A 25,971-nucleotide genomic window follows, 5' to 3' on the forward strand; every position below is an offset into this window, starting at 1 on the left:
CGCTGTATTTAATAGTAACATCTAATTATATACGTTCAAAATTCTACTAATCAAAGTCTAGTTTAATTTCATAAACAAGCTAAACCTAAGATATTTCATTGTTAAACGTAAATGCAAACATAAATACTCTACGAAATTCTAATTTGTGATCTGTGAATATAATTTTTGCTTTGCTTTTAATCCACTTCTTAAATTTTCTATGCTATCTGAGTATTAAAAGTAGCGCTCTTTGAATAACTAAGCACCACATTAATAAAAAAAATCAAGTGCTTTTTATATTCTATAAGTAAATATTTATTTTTGACAATATTTTCTTCTATAGAAATGCAACCAGATGAAGAAAAATTAGCTGCAGAGCAGTTACCAGGTATGCAGATGAAGTAATTTTTCTTAAATAGTGTGAAATTCCAACATTTTATAGAATGCCTAGGTATTGTATATAATTCAGGATGTTTTTAGGCAAAGCATAAACTATAAGAATATTCACTAGTTTTGTACCAAATATTTGGTTAATATTCTTATGAAATGTTGGGCCGAATACCAAATATTTGATTTAAATTACTATAATACTTGTATTTTAATTTTATGCCAGTTCTAATTAGAAAACATTAACCTATTTTGTGTAATGTGCATAGCTGCCAACTGTATTATTTAGCCGTACATTGTATGATTTTTGGACGTTTTGCCCGATTGTACGGTCTTATGGCAGATTTGTATGATTTTTAAGTTTTTGGTTTTAATTTTACAATAAATTACAAACTGTTGAAGTTTCCTTTTACTTCCAGTACTTTTGAGAGCAGCCTCTAAAGGCGTGATGTAAACGACGTTGAGAATTCTTTCGTTTGAAGCCAACATTCGGCACAATATTTCGGTTGGCAAAGCTGTTCAGCGCAGAACGTTACATTTTGCAGTCAAGCAGCAAGAAAGTACCAACGTGATTGGTGGGATTTTCCAGTAACACATTCAACGAAACGGCGTGGCCTAAGCATAAATCTCTGACGCGTTACACATCACGCATGTGGCATTCTGTCTGGATTTTATCACGCGGAGCAAAGTGTTCGTTATGATAATGGTGTTCGAAAGTTTGCTATTCATTTAAAATAAAATGTCTAAACAACAACAGAGCTTTTCTGGCTGAAGATGGAAAAACCTCTTAAGGAAGTTGCCTTGCCTTCAATGTCCGAGTCGTACCGAACCATTCTTTCGGTCACTCGTCTGGTCTGGGCTAATTCTATATTAGCTACCATCTCCAGCTCAGTCACCTATGCCGGGCTGTTGAGTGCTAATAAGCATGAAACTGCAGTCCTCAGCTGGAATTGACTGAGCTGGCGGTGTATTTCGCGTATTTCTGCCTTAGCCCTGGCTATAGTGCGGTAACTTACTGAATATACCTGCCTTGCCTTCAAAATTCGAGTTGAACCGAACCATTGCTTCGGTCACTCGTCTGGTCAGAGCTAATTCTGTATTAGCTACCAGTTTGTTTGGCACTCTTGGCTCCCTTAAGAGGTTTTCCATCTCCAGCTCAGTCACTTTCCTATGCCGGGCTGATGAGTGCTAATAAGCACGAAACTGCAGTCCTCGGCTGGAATTGACTGAGCTGGCGGTGTATTTCGCGTATTTCTGCCTTAGCCCTGGCTATAGGGCGGTAACTTACTGAATATAAATGTAATTGTTTGATTTTTTTCCCCCTCCCTCTTTCTCATTTTGATTCTCTAAACAGACAGTGTACTGCAAGATTTGATTAAAATCAGCAGTTGGCTTCAAGCACATGGAATCAAAGACTTTGTTAGTGTCTATTCATCAATTCGCTCTGGTGTTCTCACACGTTCAATCCAAAAGTAAGCTTGCCTCTATAAGTTTTCTATTTTAAAATACTTTAAAATAAATATGTTCAAAAATATTTTGAATTGCACAGTTCATAGGGTTCCTAGGAAAAACTTTCTTCTGAAAATTTCGTAGGAAAAAAATTTATATTAGCATTTTCATGAAATCGAATCATTGTTACTTTTGATCATCGGCTATGATGAAAAGTGGATCCACCTACCGGTTTGGAAGGGAGTATTTTCGAAACTAAACTCGCTTATTAGGAGGGTGATCATAAGTAATTTTAGAGCTCAAATGTGCAAGTCTAGGGATTTTCCCCAATAAATATTAAAAATTGAACTCCCAAACATGTTATTTGAAACTCTTTGGTTTCATTAAGAAGGGTTTTTAATGACCACCATATGATCTCTGTGCCTGGTTATTTAATTTTTGTGTGCACATTGTAACTGTATAAAACTGGGGGGGGGGATTGTTTTGTTAAGGGGAAATACTTTATTCAAACTTTTAAATTATTCCTTTTTAAATTGGTTTAATTGTACTAAAAGTTATTTTTTGTAAGGATATTTCTGTTCCACTACATGCTTTTTTTTACATATACAAATGTAAAATGTACTTACAAACGTTTTTATTTATTTACATTTTTTGTTTATTCATTTATTATTTTTTAATATCTACTTAACTACTTTAAATAAAACTAGTTTTTGGGAATTAAAATAAATTTCAAGTTTCTTCAATGAATTAATGGTGTAATTTTGGAAATGTTGGGAAGTATCAAGTGCAAACTGTATTTGCAAACTGTTTTATGAACTACTTCTACATGCAGGGACCGATTTACACACTTGGGTACCCCAGGGCACTGACAAATATGGTGTCCCCCCCCCAAAAAAAAATTTTTTTTTGAAGGTAATTTTTGGATATTATTTTGATAGAAAAAAAAAACTCTAAAATAAATTCCTGATTTTCATGTAAGAAAATTTTTTACAGTCGCAGATGGAGAAACTATGATGGTTAAGGTAAATTATAATGTGCTTTCTGCGTTCCTTTGTTTTCTTGTAGTAAATTCTTCTATATTGTCCTTATAACCAAGTTTTGCAGTCAAACTTCCTTCTATTGATAATAGAGCTAATGAAGATAATTTACTATCAGAAATGAGAGTACGCAAAAGGACACTTAGTTCTCTTCCATAGCAAAAATGATCGGTCTCCTCTACAGTTGGAGATTGGCAAAGTCAAAAACAATTTCAGGGCTATATCTACGTTGGCAAAAGTATCCATTTACCAAGTTTATGGATTTTTTTTAACTTTTCGGTTATTAAACTTTCTTTTCCGATGATTGAACTAATATGAATAAATTCATCAGGAAAAGATTCCTCCAAATCACAGGAGTAAGATTTTTAAAGATCTTTTACACTTTCTCGAATACCCTTTCCTTTGGTGCCCCGGGCCCGGGCCCCGAATGCCCTGCCGTAAATCAGTCCCTGTCTACACACTTCATCATCATCATAAATGGCATGACAGCCCGTTGTGGGCCTTGGCCTTCTTTAGGAGATCCCGCCAGGCTTTCCTCCTCTTTCCCTTTGACCTCCAGTTTCTGACTGTGGATAATGTCAAAATCGGTATCCACAGTCGACCCATCTCTTTTTTTGGTCTACTCCATGGTCATTGTCCAAAAGGGACTGCATTGAAAACCTTCATCTCAGCTCTATCATTTTCCATTTTCAAAAGATGACCAGCCCATCTCATTCTGTTGAGTTTGGTTAATTTCAAATATCAATTTCTCTAAAAAGTTTGTAAAGTTCAAAATTGTATCTCCATTGCCAATTACCACTGTAATTGGTACCACCAAAAATAGTTCGTAGCACTTTCCTTTTGAAGATTGTCAACATTTTCTCTTCCCTTGCTGTTAATGACCATGTTTCAGAAGCAAATATTAAATTGGTCTTATGAGAATTTTGTAAAGTTTACACGCTTCACTGAAATTTAATTTTATTTTTTCACTCTAAATTGTAGATTTCTTTCAGAATTTGTTGTTGTGTTATATTTTGTACATTTGCTTTGTGAATACAAATTTTGTTTTCTACATCCAGTCTAAATGTATTTATGTCTTCTTCAAAACTCTAGCTTGAAAGATCATTTGAAAAATGCAAGTGGAAATAGCAATACTCTTAGTATACAGAACTCTCCACAAATGGTAAGGAAGTTTGCTGTTTAAGGTTTTTTTTTTTTTTTTCGAAAATCTTCTTACTGGAGAGTGATAATACACATAGACAATATCTCTTCTGTTATTTATCTAGTTAAAACAATTCTTTTTTTGAATTATGAGTGCAGAGTTTAAAATTGCTATTGTTTTATGAATATATGCCCTCATAAATATACTGGGTGTCATAAAATCTTTATTTAGTTAAAAGAATTTATTGATCATAAACTAATATTACTAAGGTTATGCTTCTTCTTCATACATTTTAAAGACATGAAGTTTTTATTAAACTACTCTTGTCGGTATGTTTGTTAGACATTTGAACTGCTACATTAGCCACAATGTTCTCCATATGTATTTCATTATCTTCAACTGTTGTTGTGATTTATGTACAGTAGAACTCCAAGTAGCTGAACTCCGATTATTCAAATAGATTTCAAAAAAAAAAAAAAAAACTAATGAGATTTTTTTAAAAGATTGCACTACGAAGCTAGTGTATGCCCAGTTTTTTTGAAATGATGAATCACCATCTCATTGTGCAGTTTTATTATTGACTTCTAATGTACAACACTTGAAGGTATGCTTATCATTATAAGAGTTTACTTTTTATTTAATTATTTAAATAGCTGCTGTTCTTTGAAAGTAGCTTTTTTCTCCATTTTCAAAACACATACAGGACTTAATAAAAGTAGCTTAATTAATTAAAATTCAACTGTCCAAATTTTTGATTATCCGAATGTGGTCCAGTCCCAATTGATTCAGATAATTGGAGCTCCACTCTACATCCAAAAGAAAATCTAAAGAAGTGATTTCTACTAGACAGTTTTACAATAGAGAGGAAAAAACTTTTTCTGGCGCAGGTAAAGGATGGGACGCGCGCTCTTTTAACCCGGGTAATAAATTGAAAAAGAATTTTCTTTAAAGAATTTCGTTCACATGTCTCGATGCAGAATAAACTTGCGCATATAATGCACTAATAAACAGAAAATCACAATTTTTGGACTTATGTCACTCTGGTTCTGAGGTACAGAAATGTTGAAGAATACATGGAGAAAAATAGACTCCTGCTTGGACATTCTTTTGTCTACCAAGGCATTATCTATCTATGCCTTGTTTTATGAATATATGCCATAGGATCCAAATTATGTTCTAATTTACCATTACCTATGTGACCTCCATTAGTTGAACTAATGGAGGTAAAGTATGAGGTAAGACCTATCTTTGATTCTGTGTTTTGCTCTCACTGTTTAAAAAAAAAAAACTTCTCTTTAATGCTTGTTTTTCCTTCTGTCTGAATATTGTAACGGATTCGGTGCGACTTCCACTTTCTTGAAATGAAGACACAGTTCTTGATAAAAACACAGAAAATTTATTTACACTATGTACAGGAAAGATCTTCAACCACTGCTAAATTATTCATCAGCAATTAAGCAATTATCACACAACACCGTAAACTCAACGTTTACACACGTATTTACTTCCAAATACGAAAACAACACAGCGAAATGCCTCGCTATAAACAGAGCAAAAATCTTCTCAGTTCGAAATATCAATCGAAACTCACTGTTTATCCATCGCTAACGGCTTAAATACACCGAAAAGAAATTTCTCAAATATTCCACAAGCTTCTGTAAAGTAGTAGACCGTTATCAATGAAAAGAAAGAAAATAGGGGTCGTATACTTTAGCCGAATGAAAAAAGGGGTTGTATATTCATTACGGGAAACTATTTACAGGTTACGTTCCTACAATAATTACTATTGACAGAATTTGTAACATTGCCCCCTTCCCAAGGACTGCACGTCCCGGGCAGTACAATCCCCAGAAAGGGTGCCAAACTTCTATCACAAGTTTACAAATATACACATTAATTAATAACTAACAGATACAGAAAACACAATAATAACAAGAAATATTACTAAACATTAAAAGCAAAAATTATCTACAACTTTTATGTTATCAACCATGGTTGTTTATGTAATACTCATGAACTATGGCCATAGTATGGGGCAAACCGATCATAATGTACAACCCTAGGTTTTGCATTAGGTGATTTTTGGATCCTCACTACGACGTCATTCAGTCGGTTAAGGACTTTGTAGGGTCCATCCCAATGCGACTGCAATTTGGGTGAAAGACCTTTCCATCGGATGGGATTCCATAACCAAACCTTGTCGCCTTCCTTGAATTCATGTCCAGTAGACCTTGTGTCGTATCGGGTCTTCATCTTCTCCGCCGCGATGTTGATTCGCTCTCGTGCGAAGTTATGAACGTCTTCCAACCGGGCCTGAAGATCCTGGATGTACTCCTCAGGCGATGAAGGCGCACCCGGAGGACGACCGAAGACGAGATCACAAGGTAGCCGAAGCTCTCGTCCGAAGAGCATCTGAGATGGGGCATATCCGGTAGTCTCGTGGACAGCACTGCGGTAGGCCAGCAGGAACAAAGGTAGCTTCTTGTCCCAATCCTGTTGATTTCTGGATACCATAAGTGAGAGATTATTCAGGATTGTGCGGTTAAATCTCTCCACCATGCCGTCCGATTGTGGGTGTAGTGGTGTTGTCCTAGTTTTCTCAATTCCGAAAATTTGACATAGGCCCTTAAACACAGCAGAGATGAAATTCCTCCCTTGATCGGAATGAATCTGCAAAGGTGTTCCGTATCTCGAGATTCAATGTTGGACTAGAGTCTCTGCTACGGTAGTAGCCTCTTGATCTGGAATGGGATATGCTTCCGGCCATTTGGTGAAGTAGTCGATGGAAAAAAGAATGTATTTGTTCCCATCAGCAGTTCTTGGTAGAGGACCCAGGATGTCGATCCCAATTCGTTCGAAAGGAGCTCCAACGTTGTACAGATGTAGCTTCCCTCTGCTTCTCTTCTTCGGTCCTTTACGAGCAGCACAGACGTCACAAGAATGGCACCACTTCTCCACGTCATCCTTCGCCTTGCTCCAGAAGAAGCGCTCCCGAACTTTATTGAGAGTTTTCAAGACACCAAAATGTCCTCCAGTCGCACTACTATGTATTTCTTTCAGAACATCTGAAATCCTGGATCGAGGAAGTAGTAACTGCCACCTAGATGTCTTGCCGTCGTCAGATTCCCATTTCCGGTGTAGCACGCCGTTCCGTAAATGGAGTGAGTTCCATAAAGCCCAGTATCTTTTTGTTGCAGGACTGAAGATGGAAATGTCCTGCCAGCTAGGGCGTCGACTGTCACTTTCCATGAACTCTAAAATTGGTTTTATGTCGGGGTCTTCAAGTTGATCTTTTCGAACTTGGTCATCACTCCATGGATCAGGTTCTGATGATGTTGGAGTCACTGTCACCTGATAGGCGGTAGGGCTAGTCGTTCCATACTGTTTCTCGATTCGGGAACAATAGTGGCAGTTCTCAGGACAGGGTCTCCTTGATAAAGCGTCAGCATTACCGTGAGATAACCCTTTTCGATGCTTGATCTCCATGTCATATTCCTGGAGCCGCTGTATCCATCTGGCTATCTGGCCTTCTGGATTCTTGAAGTTCAAAAGCCAAGTTAACGAGGCATGATCTGTCCGAAGCAGAAATTTTCGGCCGTAGAGGTAATGATGGAAGTGTTCTACAGCTTTCACTATGGCCAGTAACTCCTTTCTGGTGACGCAGTAATTTCGCTCCGACTTTGATAAGCATTTGCTCCAGTAAGCGATGACATGTTCATTTCCGTCAATTTCTTGGGATAAAACAGCTCCAATTCCCTCGTTGCTCGCATCAGTGTCCAGGATGAAGGATTTTTCAGGCTGAGGATAGGCGAGGATAGGCGTTGATGTTAAAGCCTCCTTCAGTCGTAGAAATGCATCTTCGCATTCTTTGGACCATTCAAACTTTTGCTTGCTCTCCGTCAGCTTATGCAAAGATCGTGCAATGTTGGAAAAACCCTTCACAAACTTCCTGTAGTACGTGCAGAGCCCCAGGAAACTTCGCAACTGATGGATGTTTTCGGGACGACTCCAACTCCTGACCGCAGATACCTTCTCTGGATCGGTTTGCACACCCTCAGAAGAGATGATGTGACCAAGGTAGTTCACTTCCCGGCGGAACAAATTACATTTGGACGGGCTTAACTTCAGATTGGCTTCCTTAAGCTTTTGCAGCACCTTCCTAAGATTTGCCAGATGTTCTTCGAAGCTGCGTCCCACGATGATGATATCGTCTAAGTAGACCAGACAGGATTCGTAAGAGAGTCCTCTTAACACTGTCTCCATAAGACGCTCGAACGTAGCTGGTGCATTGCAGAGGCCGAAGGGCATCACTTTGAACTGCCATAAGCCTTGTCCAGTTGTAAACGCTGTCTTCTCTCGGTCATCAGGGTGTATCTCAACCTGCCAGTAGCCGCTCTTCAAGTCCAGGGTCGAAAACCACTTGTGTCCGGAAAGAGTGTCCAAGGTGTCGTCTATCCGTGGAAGAGGGTAACTGTCTTTCTTGGTGATTTCATTCAGTCGTCGGTAATCGACACAAAATCTGGTGGAGCCATCTTTCTTTCGGACCAAGACGATGGGAGAGGCCCAAGGACTGGATGAAGGTTCGATTACATCATTCTCCTTCATCTCTTTCAGAAGGGTTTCAACCTCTTCCTTCTTAGCGAACGGTAGTCGTCTTGGATGCTGTTTAATAGGGGGGTGTTCTCCAGTGTAAATCCTATGCTGCGTTAAATTCGTACGGCCAACATCCTCCGATGTAGATGAAAACAGATGCTTGAAGTCGTCCACCAATTGTTCCGCAGCAGTTCTTTGATCTTTCGATAATGGCGCACTCCCAATTAACTTCGATGTCAAGGACTCAGAAGACACAGTCTCGGGGGAATTGATTCTTCTAATGATGCAGTTTACGGGAGTACAAGTTGCTAACACTTCGCCTTTCTGGATATTCCTTGGCCTTTCACTCACGTTGGCGACTCTCACAGGAATTACATCCTTAGAAAGGTCCACAAGCGTAGATGCTACCAGCACTCCTTTTGGGTTATTGCTTAAGTTGGGGTATTCAATGAGTCCAAATCTAAAACTATTGCTTTCTTCAATGGAGCCGGGTATTACTGATTCTGACCTTGAGGGAATTGATAAATCTGTTTGGGCAATTATTTGATGAGCGGATTTTACATTACTTTCTGCGGGAAAGACTGCTATGTCTTCTCTCGTCGAATGCAGCTCGTTAGTCTTGAAGTCGAGGTTGAAGTCATACTTCTTTAAAAAGTCCAATCCGAGAATGAAGGGGTCTATGATAGCAGCAACGAATGCGGTATGATGGTAAATGGCATTTCCAAACACAATTTCTAAGTTCACTTTACCTTCAATCTCGATCTTGTCACCTGTCACAGTTTGGAGGGTAACGCAGGGCGGCGTCCACAGAATGTTGAGTCCAAATTGACGAGCCACATCTGTTCTAATGATCGTAACATTGGCTCCAGTGTCAATAATCAGTTCGCATGGAAACCCGTTTACATATGCGTAAACAAACAGTCCATTACTGCCGCCACTCGTCGATGAAATCTGGAAAACTTTAAGATGGGGCTCATTCCAATTTGGCGACCTCCGCCCCGCGAGATTGCCATGGCTTAGTTTTCCTGGACCTGCGAGGGAGAGGTGCTCTTCCCTCTGGTTTCTTGACGAGCTTCACAGTTTCTTCGTAAGTGACCCTCGCCACCACATTTCCAGCACTTAAGTGATTGTCCATTATGGTCCTTGGGAGCCGAAGTCCTTTTGAGGATTCCTGCAATTTCTTTTATTTGCTTTTCCAGTTCAGCAAAACGTGACGAAACCGGATCAGGCTCATCAGTTTTCACGCCGCGGATTGAATGGCGATCCTTGCGGGTTGCTTGCTGGGCGGCCTCTAACTTCATCGCATACACAACAGCAGAACTCAGGTCTTTGACATCCGCCATCCGTAGAGCTTTCTGGATTTCCGGATCTCGAACCCCGTCGATGTAGTAGTTGAGTGCCAGGTTGTCTCGAACATCCGCAGGACAGTCACAAAAAGCAAGATGAGACAATCTCTCGACGTCCGCCGCTAGCTCTTGCAGGGTTTCCCCGGTTTTCTGGAAACGGGACTTCAACTGGAGTCGGCTGAAATCTTTCTGGCACTTCTCACCGAAGCGAAGCTCCAACGCAGATGTGAGGGCGGCAAAATCCAGGCACTGGCTGTCCGGAAGGGTCTGGAGAATGTTCGCTGCGTCACCTCTCAGGGATGCTGCAAGATGAAAGGCCTTGGTAGCAGAGTCCCATCCGTTCGCTTCCGCCACTATCATGAATAGAGTTTTGTAAACCTGCCACGAAGTTTTCCCATCAAATGTGGCAAGTTTAATGGACGGTCGAGCAACCGATGTGGGAGCGCCAAACTGTACAGAGCTGCTTTCCGCGGTTGCCAATCTCCTTTCCACGTCCTTAAAGATCTCTTCTTTAAGTTGATGAAATCTTCTATCTTCATCTTCAAATTTATTTTCTACAGCATTGAATCGGCTTTCAACGGTATTAAATTTCTCTTCAATAGCATCAACTCGATGCTCTATGTCATTAAATTTATTTTCCATCACAGTCTTTACCGAAATAAGGTCGTTTTTAATTTCTTCTTGGTTAGACGTTAAGTCCTTTTTCAGCACCGTTAAATCGCTTTTTAACTGGTCTTGATTTGCCAACATACTTGCAGTCAGGTCATTTTTTAATTGTTCTTGATTAGCCGCCATATCATTTTTTAATTGTTCTTGATTAGCCGCCAGATCATTTTTTAATTGTTCTTGATTAGCCGCCATATCATTTTTTAATTGTTCTTGATTAGCCGCCATATCACTCTTCACAGAGGTGATTGCGTCAAGAAGTTGTTTTAATTGTTCATCCATTGCGCGAATAATCACCATAAAAATCAAGTCCTAATTCAAAAAAAAAGTCTTTATGAAAAAATGTCCAAAGTCACTTACTCCAAGAAAGTCCAGAAGAAGCCCCACGTTGGGTGCCAAATTGTAACGGATTCGGTGCGACTTCCACTTTCTTGAAATGAAGACACAGTTCTTGATAAAAACACAGGAAATTTATTTACACTATGTACAGGAAAGATCTTCAACCACTGCTAAATTATTCATCAGCAATTAAGCAATTATCACACAACACCGTAAACTCAACGTTTACACACGTATTTACTTCCAAATACGAAAACAACATAGCAAAATGCCTCGCTATAAACAGAGCAAAAATTTTCTCAGTTCGAAATATCAATCGAAACTCACTGTTTATCCATCGCTAACGGCTTAAATACACCGAAAAGAAATTTCTCAAATATTCCACACGCTTCTGTAAAGTAGTAGACCGTTATCAATGAAAAGAAAGAAAATAGGGGTCGTATACTTTAGCCGAATGAAAAAAGGGGTTGTATATTCATTACGGGAAACTATTTACAGGTTACGTTCCTACAATAATTACTATTTACAGAATTTGTAACAATATGTTGCATAGGGAAGTAGAAGAAGTATAGCAAAAGAGTCCACTCCTCGAAGACCACCAAAGAATATTCAACAAATGTCAACACATTCTTAAAGCAACAGTAGGATATCTTAGTGTTATTCCTGGGATTAAATGTCTTACTGTTGCTCTGAGGCAATGATATACTGACATGAGTAGAAACTGTATCAATGTCTTTATGCTGTGTTGAAGTGATCAACTGCCGAATTATATTTGGTTTTTTATGCTTATTTTTTTATTCAGTTAAAGACATTATGGCTGCGCTGTATGTGTTAATTTTTTTGAAACTTTATTTGCCTGGTTACTTATTTAATTATTGTCATGAAAACTGCTCATTTCTTACTTCCCCAAAAGTACTTGTCATTGTGAAGAAGTACGTAAAGAGCAATTCACTATGGTCATCTAGCACGTAAAATAATTTTAAGCTTTTTTTAAAGTAATCATCAAAAAATTTCACTTTTTGAATGCAAAAAATGAAGGAAACCTATCTTTGATTTTGTGTTTTGCTCTCACTGTTTAAAAAAAAAAAACCTCTCTTTAATGCTTGTTTTTCCTTCTGTCTGAATATGTTGCATAGGGAAGTAGAAGAAGTATAGCAAAAGAGTCCACTCCTCGAAGACCACCAAAGAATATTCAACAAATGTAAGTTTTCCTTAAAACTAACTTGAAGTTTTACTTTGAATGATAAACTGTTGTGCTGATTTACTAATTGAAAATTGAGCTTCCTCATAGTTTAAGAAAATTTTACACTGTCTTCAGAAAATTTTTTATGACTCCACTATTACCTTTGGCATTCCTATAAGATCCTATTATTAGTCACGTGCATTTTACTTTTTTACCTAAATCTCTTTTGTTGCAGAATATTTAAAATAACTTATACCTAGGCTTAAAAACTTTTGTTTATGTATTTAAAAAAATCTGGATTTGATTGACTCTATGTACTTGGATAAAACTATTCAACAATTTTTAATTTATTAAGGTTAGTTTTAATCATGATTTTAAAACATTATTTTGCAAAAATTTTCACATTATGATTGAGAAATATTTTTCACAGGTTTGTTCGAAAAGCAACTGCTGTCATCGCGAAGTATTCACCCACTGTTGAAAGTGCAATGCTTGGTAATTTGCTCCTTTATGTTTGAATCTTTTTGTCTGGGTTTGAAAGTTCTTTTACTGCTTGTATTATAAAAAGTTACATGACATTAAGTTGAGTTTAATTTGTACGTTTTTACCCTGTAGTATACCTGTATGTATTGGGGAATGGTAGAAGGGAGATAACATTATGTGTTTGCTACTTCTAACCTAAAACTAAAAAGCACATGAAAAATCAATTCAAAGCGGAAATTTGCAGTTGGTGGGCCAAAAAAAAAAGGATATTTTAGGCAAGCTATTTCTAATAGCAAAGAAAAAAGTTGAACTTTGACATCCTAAATATGAGAAAAATAATTTTTGTAAATACATACGTTTCTTTAGTTTGGACATAAAGCTTCAAATTTTGAGAAAAAAAAAATGCTGAAAAATTTTCAAATATTTATTTATTTGATATTATTCAGATGATTTATTCTAACATTTTCCCTTTTCTAACATCATTCTTCTCTTTTCATATGAGGCAAAGGGATGTAAGTTGTGCATTTTCAAGTTTTGAGTAAAATATGTTTAAAGATAAGGTCCTAGGTAGGTTTTCATTAAAAAGTTTTTCTAAATCATGCTGTATAGCAGCATCTACTAGTACTATCCAAGACAGAGGAGAAGTTCACCTACCATTTGTATAGGTTATCTCCAAATTTTAATTTTCTCACTTACATAACATCCCTTTGCTTCTCATTGCCTCATATGATCTTTTAAAATATGTACATTTTTTTCACTTTTTAGATCATGCATAAGCTGTAAAGTTTTGTAAAATTAGCAAGATTTGACATTTTTGCACATTGCAATTGTTCCTTCTTTTACATTCCAATTTTATACTTCTTACTGAAATACCTTTCTGCCAATTCACAAACAAGTTTTACACTCCTTTTAAGAGCCTGTTTAACTTTGAAAGTATTCAATAGGAAATCAAAGAATAAAAAAGAAATCAGTTTCTTAAACTGACCTAATTGAAGACAAAAAATGTTTGATGGATATTGTCAATGCAATACAGAAAAAAAAACCCTGATCTGGCTTTTAAAAATCCAGGAAATTTAAGCCATTGGCTTTGAGTAACATGTGCTAACAAAGCTTTGAAATTGTATATTTCTAAAACTGTTTGTACTAATGAGATGAAGGCACTTGGAAGTTTTAGCTTTAAAAGTTTTGCTAATATAAATCAACATATTGCTCGTTTAGAAAAAGAGTGCCAACATATGAAATTTTAAGTTTTCTCTCTCTTTTTTTTTTTTTTGCTTAAAGGGCATCAGATGACGTTTTTTTCTTTGGAAAATAATGACTGATTTTTTGTTCTAATCTTAACCACTGGAGAGCACATTAAACGTACTTTTCTAAATGCAAATTGAAGAGTTCAATTTCAAACGCTGCTCCTGTAAAATTTCATTTCTTCGTATTGTGGCACTCTTCTTCCAAATGAGCGATATAATCAACATCTAATAATAATAATAATAATAAATTTAAAAATGAAACAAACTTATGTGAAACATGGACCTGTACACTTATTGAAAGTTATAGTCTACAAGACACTTGAGTGATGATCTCCAAAAAAAAAAAAAAAATTTCATTTGTTATTATCCAGGGGGGGGGGGGAGATTCAACATCTAAAAGAGGTAGGCCTTCAGAAAAATGCTCTAGACAAGAAATAAACCTGTATCTTTAAGCTTTTTTTTTCCACCACCACAAAGCTTCACACAATTAAGAGTTGATAGACTGGTCATGTTCACTTTCTTCCCCTTCAATAAAGAAACAATGTGACAGGTTTGGATATTTTATTAAGTCTAGAAACGATTGACAATTTTTCAGAGTAAGCATTCCTAAAACTTCCATGTCACCCTCAGGCTGTTGAAAGGACTCTGGAACTGATTAGTAAATCTGTAGAAAATTCCAATGCTATTGATGATCAAAGTATTGATTAATATTATTTTAATACCATATTGATTAGTTAAAGCCATTTCATCTAATTTATTCATTGAAATTCATTCTTTCAGGACATAGATTCCAGTCATCTCTATTGCCAGAACCTAAAGACGAAATTCCAGAAACTGATATTATGGCTTTTATGACATCTGTCAGTGGACTTCTTAAATTGATGCAGGTAAGATTCACTATAAAAATTATTATAGCTTGTGCAGATAATTTTTATAACAGCTGTAGACAAAAATTGCATCGAAGTAACATTTTCTGTTGAAGCATATTTCAAAAAATTTTGTATTTTGTTTGTTTCTACATCATAAATGCATGCGCTGGAACAAAATAACATTATAATCTGCAAACATTTTTTAAAAAATGGAAAAAAAAATAAATAAATAAAATAAAAATATTAATTTAGAGTTTCTGTGCGGAGACTTTATCAGTAAATTGTTCGCTATTCAGCCCTTTTTACTGCCATACTTAAATAGTAATGTTGTTATCACAGCCGTTAAATAAAGTATATATAGGGCATTTAGTATTAAAAACTACTTAATCTTTTTTTTTTTTTTAATTTTGCAGGAGAGACTAAAAACAGTCACAAATTAGACTTCTTTTTTTTTTCAAAGAAAACAGACAACAATTATTTAATTTTTTTAACAACAATTTTCAACCGGACTGAGCTGGAAACTGTTAAAATAATCAAAAACTCATACCTGAGATTTGTATGAAAGGCTTACCACACCACAACAGCAGACACATGCAACCATCATGAGAGCCAGAGGAGAACTAAAGTTTTATTCAATGTAAGACATAAATACAATGCAGCAGTGCTGCCATCTAGTGATAGTGAGAGTATTTAAAAATAATATTTCAACACTCCCACTTGATTTTTAAATTGGAAACATATTTAACACAATAAAGTCAAAGGTCATAGCTTAAGTCCAATCGAGTTAGCACAGAATTCGTGTTTTTGTTTGTTAACAGTTTTGGTGAGAAAGTCCGCGCACATCTTATCTGTGTGAATTTTCTCGACTGATATTTTTCGAAGTGTGACAGCCTCACGAACAAAGTGATGCTGTATGTCAATATGTTTAGATCGTGCATGAAAAATATTGTTCTTGGTTAGCTGAATTGCACCCTCGTTGTCTGAAAATATTGCAATGGGTGCATCAGACATCCCTAATTCGCGCACTATTTTTCTCAGCCAAATTCCTTCCTTAGCTGCTGCGGACAAAGCCATGTACTCTGCTTCTGTAGTACTGGTGGCAACTGTAGGTTGTCGTTTGCTGCTCCAGGACACAGCACCACCACCAATGCAGAATACGTATCCTGTTGTGGAGCGTCGATCCCCAATATCGCCTCCATAGTTGGCGTCACAGAAACCAATTATCTCAGAGTACTGTTCTCGGGAATATTGTAGAGTCATTGGAGTTGACCCTCGGATGTAACGCATGATGCGCTTCACGGCTGTCCAATGGATTTTACTAGGGTCACTACAAAACTGGCATACAGTGCTCACAGCATGGGCAATATCTGGCCTTGTTGCTTGAGCGGCATAAAGCAAGCTCCCTACGGCTGCTTGATACGGAACATTTATTTTAGGTTCCTTCACTGATTCCGGTGATTGGCTCTTAGCAAGTTTTTGATTTAAATCAAGTGGTGTGGCAACAGAATGGGACTCGTGCATACAGTATTTTTGAAGCACATTCTCAAGGTACTGAGTTGGATCAAGGCTTATGGACCCATTTACCCTATCACGATTAATTTTAATGCCTAAGCAATAATCAGCTCTTCCCAAATCTTTCATCTCAAATCTTTGCATAAGCTGCATTTTAACTGAATTTTTAAGTTTTATAGAGTTGCTAAATATAAGTAAATCATCAACATAAATAGTTACTATCACTAAATCTTTATTTTTATCAATTTTAATGTATGTACAGCTGTCAAAAGAGCTTTGTTTTAATCCCATTTCTATCAATGCCTTTTCTAACACTTGATACCAAAGCCTGCCACTTTGTTTTAACCCATCCAAAGCTTTATTTAATTTCAAAACTTTCCCTTCCAGATTTTTCTGGTAATGTTCTTCAAAACCATCCGGTATTTTCATGTAAATTTCCTCATCGAGGTTTCCCTGTACAAAGGCCATAACAGCATCCATTTGATCAATTTCCCAATCATAAATTGCTGCATATGCTAATAGAACTCTTAATGTAACATATCGAACAACTGGGGAAAATGTTTCACTGTAATCTATCCCTTCAATTTGTGAAAAACCTTTCGCTACTAGGCGTGTTTTGAATCTGTCTACCTCACCGTTTGAATTATGCTTAATTTTAAAAACCCATTTGCAGTCTATGATGTTTTTATTTTTAGGTTTGTCAACTATATCCCAAGTTTTATTTTTATATGACCTAAAATCGTATCTAAAACAGAATCCTTCCAATGAGTTGCGTTAGGACCATTCACTGCCTCATCAATTGTTTTTGGTTCAGAAAATAAATCGACTGGCATTGCGGCTAATGCTTGAACATAACATGCAGGAGTTAAAGTAGGCATTTGCAAGTTTGGGGTAGTATTTGTGACAAACTCCCCATAACGATCTTGAAGTCGACCTTCTCTTTGAGGTTGAGCTAGAATAGGCATATCATTAGCTGCATCATTACTATTATCGTCATCGTTATTATTGTCATCATTACTATCTCCTGAAATTGCACTATCTCCTAAACTATCATTTCTTAAATTATCATTGTCGAGCTCATTATGGTCATTCTCATGTTTAATAGTTTCATCCTCATCGTCAGACGAGTTACCTTTATCTGCACTCCCACTAAATGAGGAATCATCATAAAAATCTGAAGAACAATTTTGCCTAAAAAACATATCATTTTCTAAAAAATGAACATCGCGAGCATTTACAATGTCATAACTGATTGGATCGATGAGACGATATCCTTTTCTATCCTGGCAATAACCCACAAACATCAACTCTTTTGCTTTAACATCCCACTTTGATCACTTTTGCTTCGGAATGTACACAAATGCGCGACAGCCAAATACCCTTAAATACTCTTAATTTGACTTTTCCCCATACCATTTTTCATAAGGCATCATCCCAGAAACAGCTATTGTGGGAGATACATTTTTGCAGTGGTTTGCTGTTTGAACAGCTTCTGCCCAATACTTTTTTTTGAGGTTAGCATCTGCTAACAAAGACCTTGCCCGTTCCACTAGAGTCCTATTGTTTCTCTCTGCGACCCCCATTTGCTCCGGAGTATACGGAATGGATTTCTGATGGTGAACCCCTTCAGATAGTAGGTAACTATCCATCTCACTATTAACATACTCTGTTCCGTTATCAGAACGTAACACTTTAATTGACTTCCCAGTTTGCCTTTCAGCAAAAGCTTGAAATTCTTTGAACTTTCCAAAGACTTCACACTTATTCTTTAAGAAATAAATAATCGTCATTCGAGAAAAATCATCGATGAAACTTATAAAGTACTGAGCTCCTCCTATTGATGAAACACTCATCGGCCCACAAAGGTCGCTGTGCACTATACCTAACAATTCCTTTGCCCATTTAGCCTTTCCTTTTGAAAATGGTTGCCTATGCATTTTCCCTTTTATGCATGAGACACAATCTAATAATTTACCATTAAATGTAAAACCCTCAACCATATCATTTAGTCTTACTATCCCTCCTATGCTTAAATGACTTAACCTTTTATGTAACAATTCATTTGATACTCCTTCACTACTAATTAAAGCCATTTCACTGCTTAGGTCAAGCGAATACAGATTATTTTTTATACCTGTTCCACTAGCAACTAAATGATCATCTTTATAAACATAACACCTTTCTCCAGTAAAAGTAGTAACCATTCCAAAAGTGCTATTTAGATACTTAATTGAAAGTAAGTTTGCAGTTAACTTTGGCACATGCAAAACATTACTGAAGGACACATTTACATTTTCTCCATTTCTGGATAAAAGTAAAGTTACTCTCCCTTCCCCTGCGACTTCAATAACGGAGCTACCTGTTTTTATGTGACGAATACTAGGTTTGCAATAATCGTTAATTAGGTCTTTATGTGGAGTCATGTGATAAGATGCACAAGAGTCCATATACCAAACATTTACATCAGGGTTTGTACCTGCAACATACATTTCCGCTACATAAGCTTCCTCTTTACGTGTAAATTTTGAATTTGTCCCCGATCTTTTCCCAAATTTGTCTCCTGACCCACCCTTATTACGTGCTGGCCTATTACAGTCAGCACTTTTATGCCCAAATAAATTACATTTGAAGCATTTACCCTTAAACTGACCTTTTCCCTTAAACTTTTCATGTACAAATGCTTTCTCCCTGCTCTCATCAAAAGTTTTAGTATCTTCAGCCATTAGGCGGGTTCGAACATTATCTACAGTGATTGCTTCCCCATAATTCTTTAATGCCATCATCAGAGGATCTAACCGGTCTGGCAAATTGGCCAAAATTATTCCAGCAACCAACTCTTCATCAGGTTTGCTACCTGTTGATTTTAGCTGTTGATATGCCGAAATCATTTTATGCAAGTATTCAGACATATCTCTACAGTCGGTAAATCGTGTGTTGACTAATTCCTTAATTACCGAAACTTTTCTGGTAATCCCTTTATCGTTATAAGTGTCGGCCAATATATCCCATGCCTCCTTACCACTAGTACATTCCCTTATGTCATTAAAAATAGTTTCATTGACTCCTTCTACTATATATGACAAGGCTTTGGCATCTTTTGCTGCATCACGATCAGTTCCCTCAACATATGCCCATAAATCCTTTTTTATTAAATGCATTTTCATGGCAAATTTCCAGTCTAAATAATTTGCTCTACCTATTAATTGTTTGTGAGTAAAGTTATCACCTCCAGGCATTTTTGTTTTATGATTTTGTTAATTTTATCTACAAAATTACATAAACTAAATATTTATTTCAAAAAAATTTTATCTGAAATTATATATTTATCCACTTACATGCTATAAAAATTTACCCAATAAACAGATTAAATAAGATTAGTACTTTACACAAGTTATGAGCATTTTGTCATTAGGCCTAGAATTGCCATGTGGTGTTTATTATTTTTTTTAAATTATGAAATTTTCTCAAAATTAAAATTGATTGGTTCCCCTTACGCTCAAAAGCACTTTGCAGTATGATAGTATACACAAAGTAGTATCATATTATGAAAATATACTACTTTTGAAAATTCATCAGTTGAGCTGGTTTTGATACTTAATGACTGATATAAGTTAGTGTGCATGAATAAAAATTGTGTCCTTTTTTAAAAAAAATGTAAATTGTTTTTTAACGAAATACTTTAAGCAAATTTCTTGCTTCTTTTTTTTTTTATTTTTTCTTTCTTTAAATTTCTGAAACCACCATTTGACAAGCCAGTTAATGAACATTTCTTTTTGTCTTATAGAGTGAACTCAACTTAATGAGGGGCATCATTCCAGGAAAGAGTCGTAAAGTTGTCTTTGAATGTGTTGTCACGCAAGCTATGGGAAATCTTGTTTCTGAAGGAGAGGTATTTTATTTCTTCTATTACTATGTAGCACAAAAAAAAAATATATATATATATTGGAAGTAATTTGATCCCATTTTAGAAAAAAAAAAGGAATAAGAAAAGAGATGATTTTGTAATTTTTCTTAAATAGAATAATGTTTCTTGAATATAATGATGTTTCTTAAATAGAATGATTTTTGACTTGGAGTTACTTTGAAGTTCCACCTGTAAAAGATTTCATTACATCTTGCTGTTGCAGTAAAAGTTAGATCCTTACATGCATCAAAAGTTCCTTATTTCTGCTATTTTCCTGTCTTCTGTGAACTGAAGTTCAGTAGTTTGTCACTATATCCCTTGCAAAGGGTAACAGAACTGCAGGAAAAGATAATACTACACCTTTGAATTGCACAAATTGCAAGGAACTTGCTGACATGTCTTTCAGGGTTACAAGGAATCGCATATCTTCAGTTCCCTGCAAATTTGTGCAACAAAATATTGTATATCGTCACCTCAGAGCAACAGTAAGATATCTAATCCCAGAAATAACACTAAGATATCTTACTGTTGTTCTGAGGCGACTATATAATATTGTTTCTACAGGGAGGAGAGCAGGATTCGCATTTTGGTTTAATCATAACACTTATTTTTCTCTGGTTCTTTAACGGATATTTGAATCTTCATGGACCAAATAAGAGTGCGATGCAATCATCAGGGGTTGGTGAGTGTCAGCAAGGAGGGGCTTAGTGTACATAAAAATTAATTGATTGACATAAAATATGATCAAAGAAAATAAAGTGCTTTCTGACATAGAGATCAAAAGATCTCTATGTCAGAAAGCACTTGACAGTGGCTAGTAAGCCATGCAGTTTCAACCCTTACTCATTCGTGTTCTTTTTTTGAGCAATCACGATTGCTTTATTGCTTTCATTTGACTATTTTTGGCGTGCTATCATTTTTCCCACCGGCGCGGCGCCACCCTCTGCCAGCACCACCCGTCGCGTCGGCCGGCCTCACGATGCTGCTCCTCTAGCGAAAACCGTCTCCAGGTTGCGTCCATATCCTACACACACACGCATACATACACACACCAACGCACACGCACACACAAACACATACACATACACACACGCATGCATACAGACACCTACACATACACACAACTGCCCACACATTCATGCCTGCACACAGACACAAACACACATGCTACACACATACACCTACCCCCCCCCCACACACACACATACAAACACACTCGTGATTGCGAAAAACATAATTTGAATTCAAGATGACGAAATTCAAATTAATTTATTTTTATGATATTTAGTATGAATAAAATTACACTCTCAAACTTGTTTTTGTGCGGTGGATAGGGGGCCGCTTTAAAAAAAATTGCATTTAAAAAAACTTTCTTTTAATAAAGAATTACGCCCGTTTTATAAAGAATTTTGTCAATTAACTCTCAATCTGATTGAAATTTTCATATACTGTGCAAGAAAAAAGTTCCACAAAGAAAAATCGCACAAAAGAAAATCACATAAAACAGGTTTGAGTGTGTCTGAAAAAGTGAACTAAAATTTGTGCAAGTTTACAAATTTTAGAAACAATGAATAAACACCAAGCTGATTTTCTTGATGGGGAAAAAAATTAATTTGTCAAAAATGAATTAAAACTGCTTTTAATTTTCAAATGTTGTTTCTTCCAAAAATAAATCTTATTTGTGCATATGTGTTTACAGTTGATTGTCAACCGAGTGAAGAAAAGTGTATCTAGACATGAGTTTTCTGCAGCATTAAATCTATTCCCAATTTTAAGGCACTTGAAAACCATCGAATCCGACTTTGAACGACTTTTCCAGGTAGATTTTCTTTCTCCCTTCTTGTGAAGTTCTAGGTAATATTTATTGTGATAATATTTCTGGTCTGCTTGGCAAAAATATTCACTGCACCCATGTCCTCTTTAAAATGTGGTTCTTTTTGTATTCTATACATTCTTGTTTTTGTTTGCAAATGATGAAGAAACTGCAAGCTTTTTGCTTTATAAAATAACGTAATTGACAAGATAAAAAAATTAATTACATGAAACTTATTTTGTAGAAAACCTTTCTTTTATGTACTATAATCAATTTGTAAAGTTTGCTTTCATGTATTTGCTTTTTAACCCCCGACACATAAGGGAAGGGGGTTATAAGTTTGACGTATCTGTGTGTCTTTGCATCTGTCTGTGGCACTTTAGCACCTAAACGGGTGAACCGATTTTGAAAAAAAAAATTGTTCTGAAGGAGAGTTGATGGAGAGAGGTTGTGTCTTTGGATGACATTAATTAACGAAGATATTAATTAAAAACCTCTAAAAGGTTTTTCATAAATTTTGCAGTGAAAACATATTTAAAAATTTAGTACCATAGTTAAAAGTAATTTTTTCCCCGTCTGATAGAATGTATTTGGAACTTCCATGTTATATAGAACTTGAATTATGTTTTTTCAAAGCAGATTTTAAATACCGTTAAGCCTTTATTCCTGTGATTGGTAACCAAATTCATTGTTGGCTGACAAGGAAAGAAAACGCAATGATTAAAAAAATTATGTTGCCGGTTTCTATTTGTAAAACAAATAAAATACTTGAAATTGATTTTTAATAGTATAAAGCTTTTAAAAGGATTTGAAATGTTCCTTCTTGATTCTATATTTACAACTCAGTCGGAGGTTTTTAAATTTTTAATTCTAGTTACTTGTGGGATATGGCTAAAACTTGAGAGGGTTGGTGATAATACTGACTCTTTTTTAAGATCTTGCAGAAAGCCATTGATGTTTTAAAGTGAAACATGGAAAATAACATTTTTTTATTCATTCCATTGTCATAATACTAATTTTGATTCATAGTAAACATTGTGCATGTTACCATTATGGTTTTGAAATTGTTCTATCTATAGGTTAAAATTTATTCTGAAAATGACAGATATTGTTGAATAAGTGTTATATGGTTATTATTAGACTTGTATTCCTTACAGCTCTGAACTACAACTAACAATGAGGTCGTTTCCAAGATTTTAAAATTATTTTTTTCTGAAAGAGCATGCTTTAAAACATAGGATTTGACCATTTTTTAAGTATGACAAAGTTTAGTATTTTTTAAATTAATTTAATTGGTGTGCAGATTCAATTTCATTTTTTATGCTTCTGCACATGACATAAGTGATGAAATGCCATTCACTGATGCCATTAGCGCAGAGCACAATATTTAATTTGCTCTTTTACTCATATGTAGTGACATCAATATGATTGATAGCAAATGTAAGCATTCAGTGCCTCGTTGGATTCCGCGCTGAAGTACATCACTTGTGATGTCATAAATATCAGGCTTTGTTTGAAAAATCAGGCATTTAAAAAAATTGATGAAAAATTAAATGTTGGAAAATAATAGTATTTTCTTGGTCCATGTTTTTTTTTTTTTGCTTATTCTACTATCTACTTCAGTGACTAAAAGTAGTAATTTTGACTGAAGGAAACAACCCCATTGCTTTTTAGAGGGTAATCTGGTCATGTTAGTATTATAAAATTTCACTTTACTATGATATATTCTCTGAAATGCCTTTTCCCCCTTGCTGCTTTAAACTGCCTTAGTATTGTTTTCCTTTTTCACTTTCACGGACTTGGCTAGGTTAAGGTATCAACCACCTAGGTACTAGAAACAACGAAACACTATGTTATTAATCTTTTCAATTTAAGCTTCTTTTTTTATTAATGCCCCTATTTAACTTTTTGTTTATGAGATTATTAACAATCTCACAAACAAAAGTGAGATTATAAACTATTATTAATATAACTATATGTTTGTGCATTCAAAACTATTGGAAAGTTTCTTCATGGAGTGTTTTTTTACATTAGGGATGTTCTTCAAAATTGTTTGATAAAGTGAGAGAGTTTGAAATTAAGGTGGAAGTTACGGTAAGTGTGTTAGCTTATATACTTCTCTGATTGTCTTATAACAGGGGTGCCCACTTACAGGAGGGGGAGGGGGGTTCATAGCACAGACTGTGCCATTATAATTTTTAGAGGGGGGGGTTAGGGATATTTTTCTCTTTTTTTGGTGGGATACTTTTGTTTTGGGAGTCTTTGTGATATTGAGTGGGTTTGGGACACCTTTTCTCTTAGGTGGAGGGGCACCCCTGCTTACAATGTGTACTGCATTATATTTAAATTTGTTTACATTCTCAGTAACTGATAGTCGCATTTAAGCCAGATTTTCATTGCATTCAAAGTACACATTAAAGTATTAAAATGTCTCCAAATTACGAAATTTGGTCGGTAGCTAGTTACTTTAGTGCAGTTTTATTTAAAGAAATTATGTTGAATTTCCAAATAAATATTTGATTTGTATCTTTTTTCCAATTGAACTCTTACGTGTTTGATGCATATTCCTGTGTCAAATCACTAGCTTTTATTCATTTCAAAATGAAATGCTAAGACAGAAAATATGTCAGGGCTTAAACTCTATCAAAAGAGGGTCAGGAGTCTATGGTAAGCATAAATCTTACGTAATTAGGTTGAATTTCATCTAATATTTTTAAAAAATCACATAGAATTGAAGGGAAATTCAACAATTGAAAATAAATGCAGAATGTCTGAGATATACCTCTTAAGTCAGATGCATAAACGAAAGATATGAAAAAAAATTTATACTTCTAGTAACTTAAAAATTAAGAACACAGAGACTCATAAAACAAGTGACATAAGTGATAGATTACCATCAATTACATTGTAATTTGAAGCTTTTAAATAAATTGTAAGACTTGTTACATTAACTATTACAGGTATTTAAAATAATAGTTTTGTATTTATTGCCGATAAATTTTTCCATGGAAACATAATTCAAACTAAAAAGTTGTTTATTGAATATAGATAAGCAAAACTCTTGAAGAATTCATTGAAAGCATCAAAAATGATACCGACCCCAAAATGCCAAAGGATGGTACTGTTCATCAACTTACAAGCAGTGTAAGTTATAATCATGTTCATTATTTTTCAATTTAAGTTATTGAATTGTTTTCTCTTTCCTAATTATTTTGTAAATGATCTGCATAATAAACCATTTCTGCAGGAATTCTACAGTTTTTAAAAATAAAATTTATAAATTAATTCTGACAAAGGAAACCTTTATTAGATTGATCTTGGGGTCTTTTTAACTTTTAATGCAGGGTTGGAAAGTTTTGGACTACGGTACACACTGCGGTAAAAATCAGGGTAAAATCCTGTTTTTTTCTATCCTGTCCAAAACCCTTGCGTACAAAACTGTCCGAAAGTGTCAATTTCTCTAAAAACTATATTTTTAGAGAAATTGCATTTTGTGCAAAAACATCACAAACAGAATAAAATGTATCAAAGTAATGTTTTTATTGAACATTTATGCAAAGAAATGTTGAGGCCGTCACAAAGGACTTTTCCAGCTCCCCCTCTATATTGTTTACTCCTATATTTCACCCCTAGTTTTTAAAATATTGGGCCCCCTTTCAGGCTCAAGCCCACAGGTGTCCCCCCCCCCCTGTGCATGCCCCTGCATGTGTGCAAAAGCAAGTGTTCAAAATATAGTGCAATAATTGACTTAAATTTTTATAGTTACAGAATGTATTATATTAAAAAGATGAACTAAAAAATGAAGTAGCACAAGTTTTTTAAAAGTGCATATATTTAACTATCAATTTATTGTTCTGAGATTTGATTTAAAAAATAATTTTTGTTGAAACAGCATGTTAAACTTATTTGCAAAAACCATTCAAAAAATTAAACTTTTTTTTTACACCTAAATATTGCATATTTGATAACATTCCTTTGAATTATAAATGGAGTTGAAATTAGTTGTTCTGGTAGTGTTCTGAA

General features: G+C 35.4%; 1 protein-coding gene across 1 annotated transcript in view; it reads left to right on the forward strand.

Annotated features, from left to right (window-relative positions):
• Nucleotides 1-25,971, forward strand: part of LOC129234500 (exocyst complex component 7-like) — a 64,223-nt gene that overhangs the window by 21,968 nt on the left and 16,284 nt on the right. The window contains exons 6-15 of the mRNA XM_054868500.1: nucleotides 323-367; nucleotides 1,721-1,838; nucleotides 3,945-4,014; nucleotides 12,074-12,138; nucleotides 12,551-12,615; nucleotides 14,631-14,737; nucleotides 20,016-20,120; nucleotides 21,835-21,954; nucleotides 23,983-24,042; nucleotides 24,997-25,092. Coding sequence (XP_054724475.1) covers nucleotides 323-367; nucleotides 1,721-1,838; nucleotides 3,945-4,014; nucleotides 12,074-12,138; nucleotides 12,551-12,615; nucleotides 14,631-14,737; nucleotides 20,016-20,120; nucleotides 21,835-21,954; nucleotides 23,983-24,042; nucleotides 24,997-25,092 — 851 coding nt within the window. The remainder of the gene's footprint in view (nucleotides 1-322; nucleotides 368-1,720; nucleotides 1,839-3,944; nucleotides 4,015-12,073; nucleotides 12,139-12,550; nucleotides 12,616-14,630; nucleotides 14,738-20,015; nucleotides 20,121-21,834; nucleotides 21,955-23,982; nucleotides 24,043-24,996; nucleotides 25,093-25,971) is intronic.

This window comes from Uloborus diversus, chromosome 1, assembly GCF_026930045.1.
Source record: "Uloborus diversus isolate 005 chromosome 1, Udiv.v.3.1, whole genome shotgun sequence".
Lineage (NCBI taxonomy): Eukaryota > Metazoa > Arthropoda > Arachnida > Araneae > Uloboridae > Uloborus > Uloborus diversus.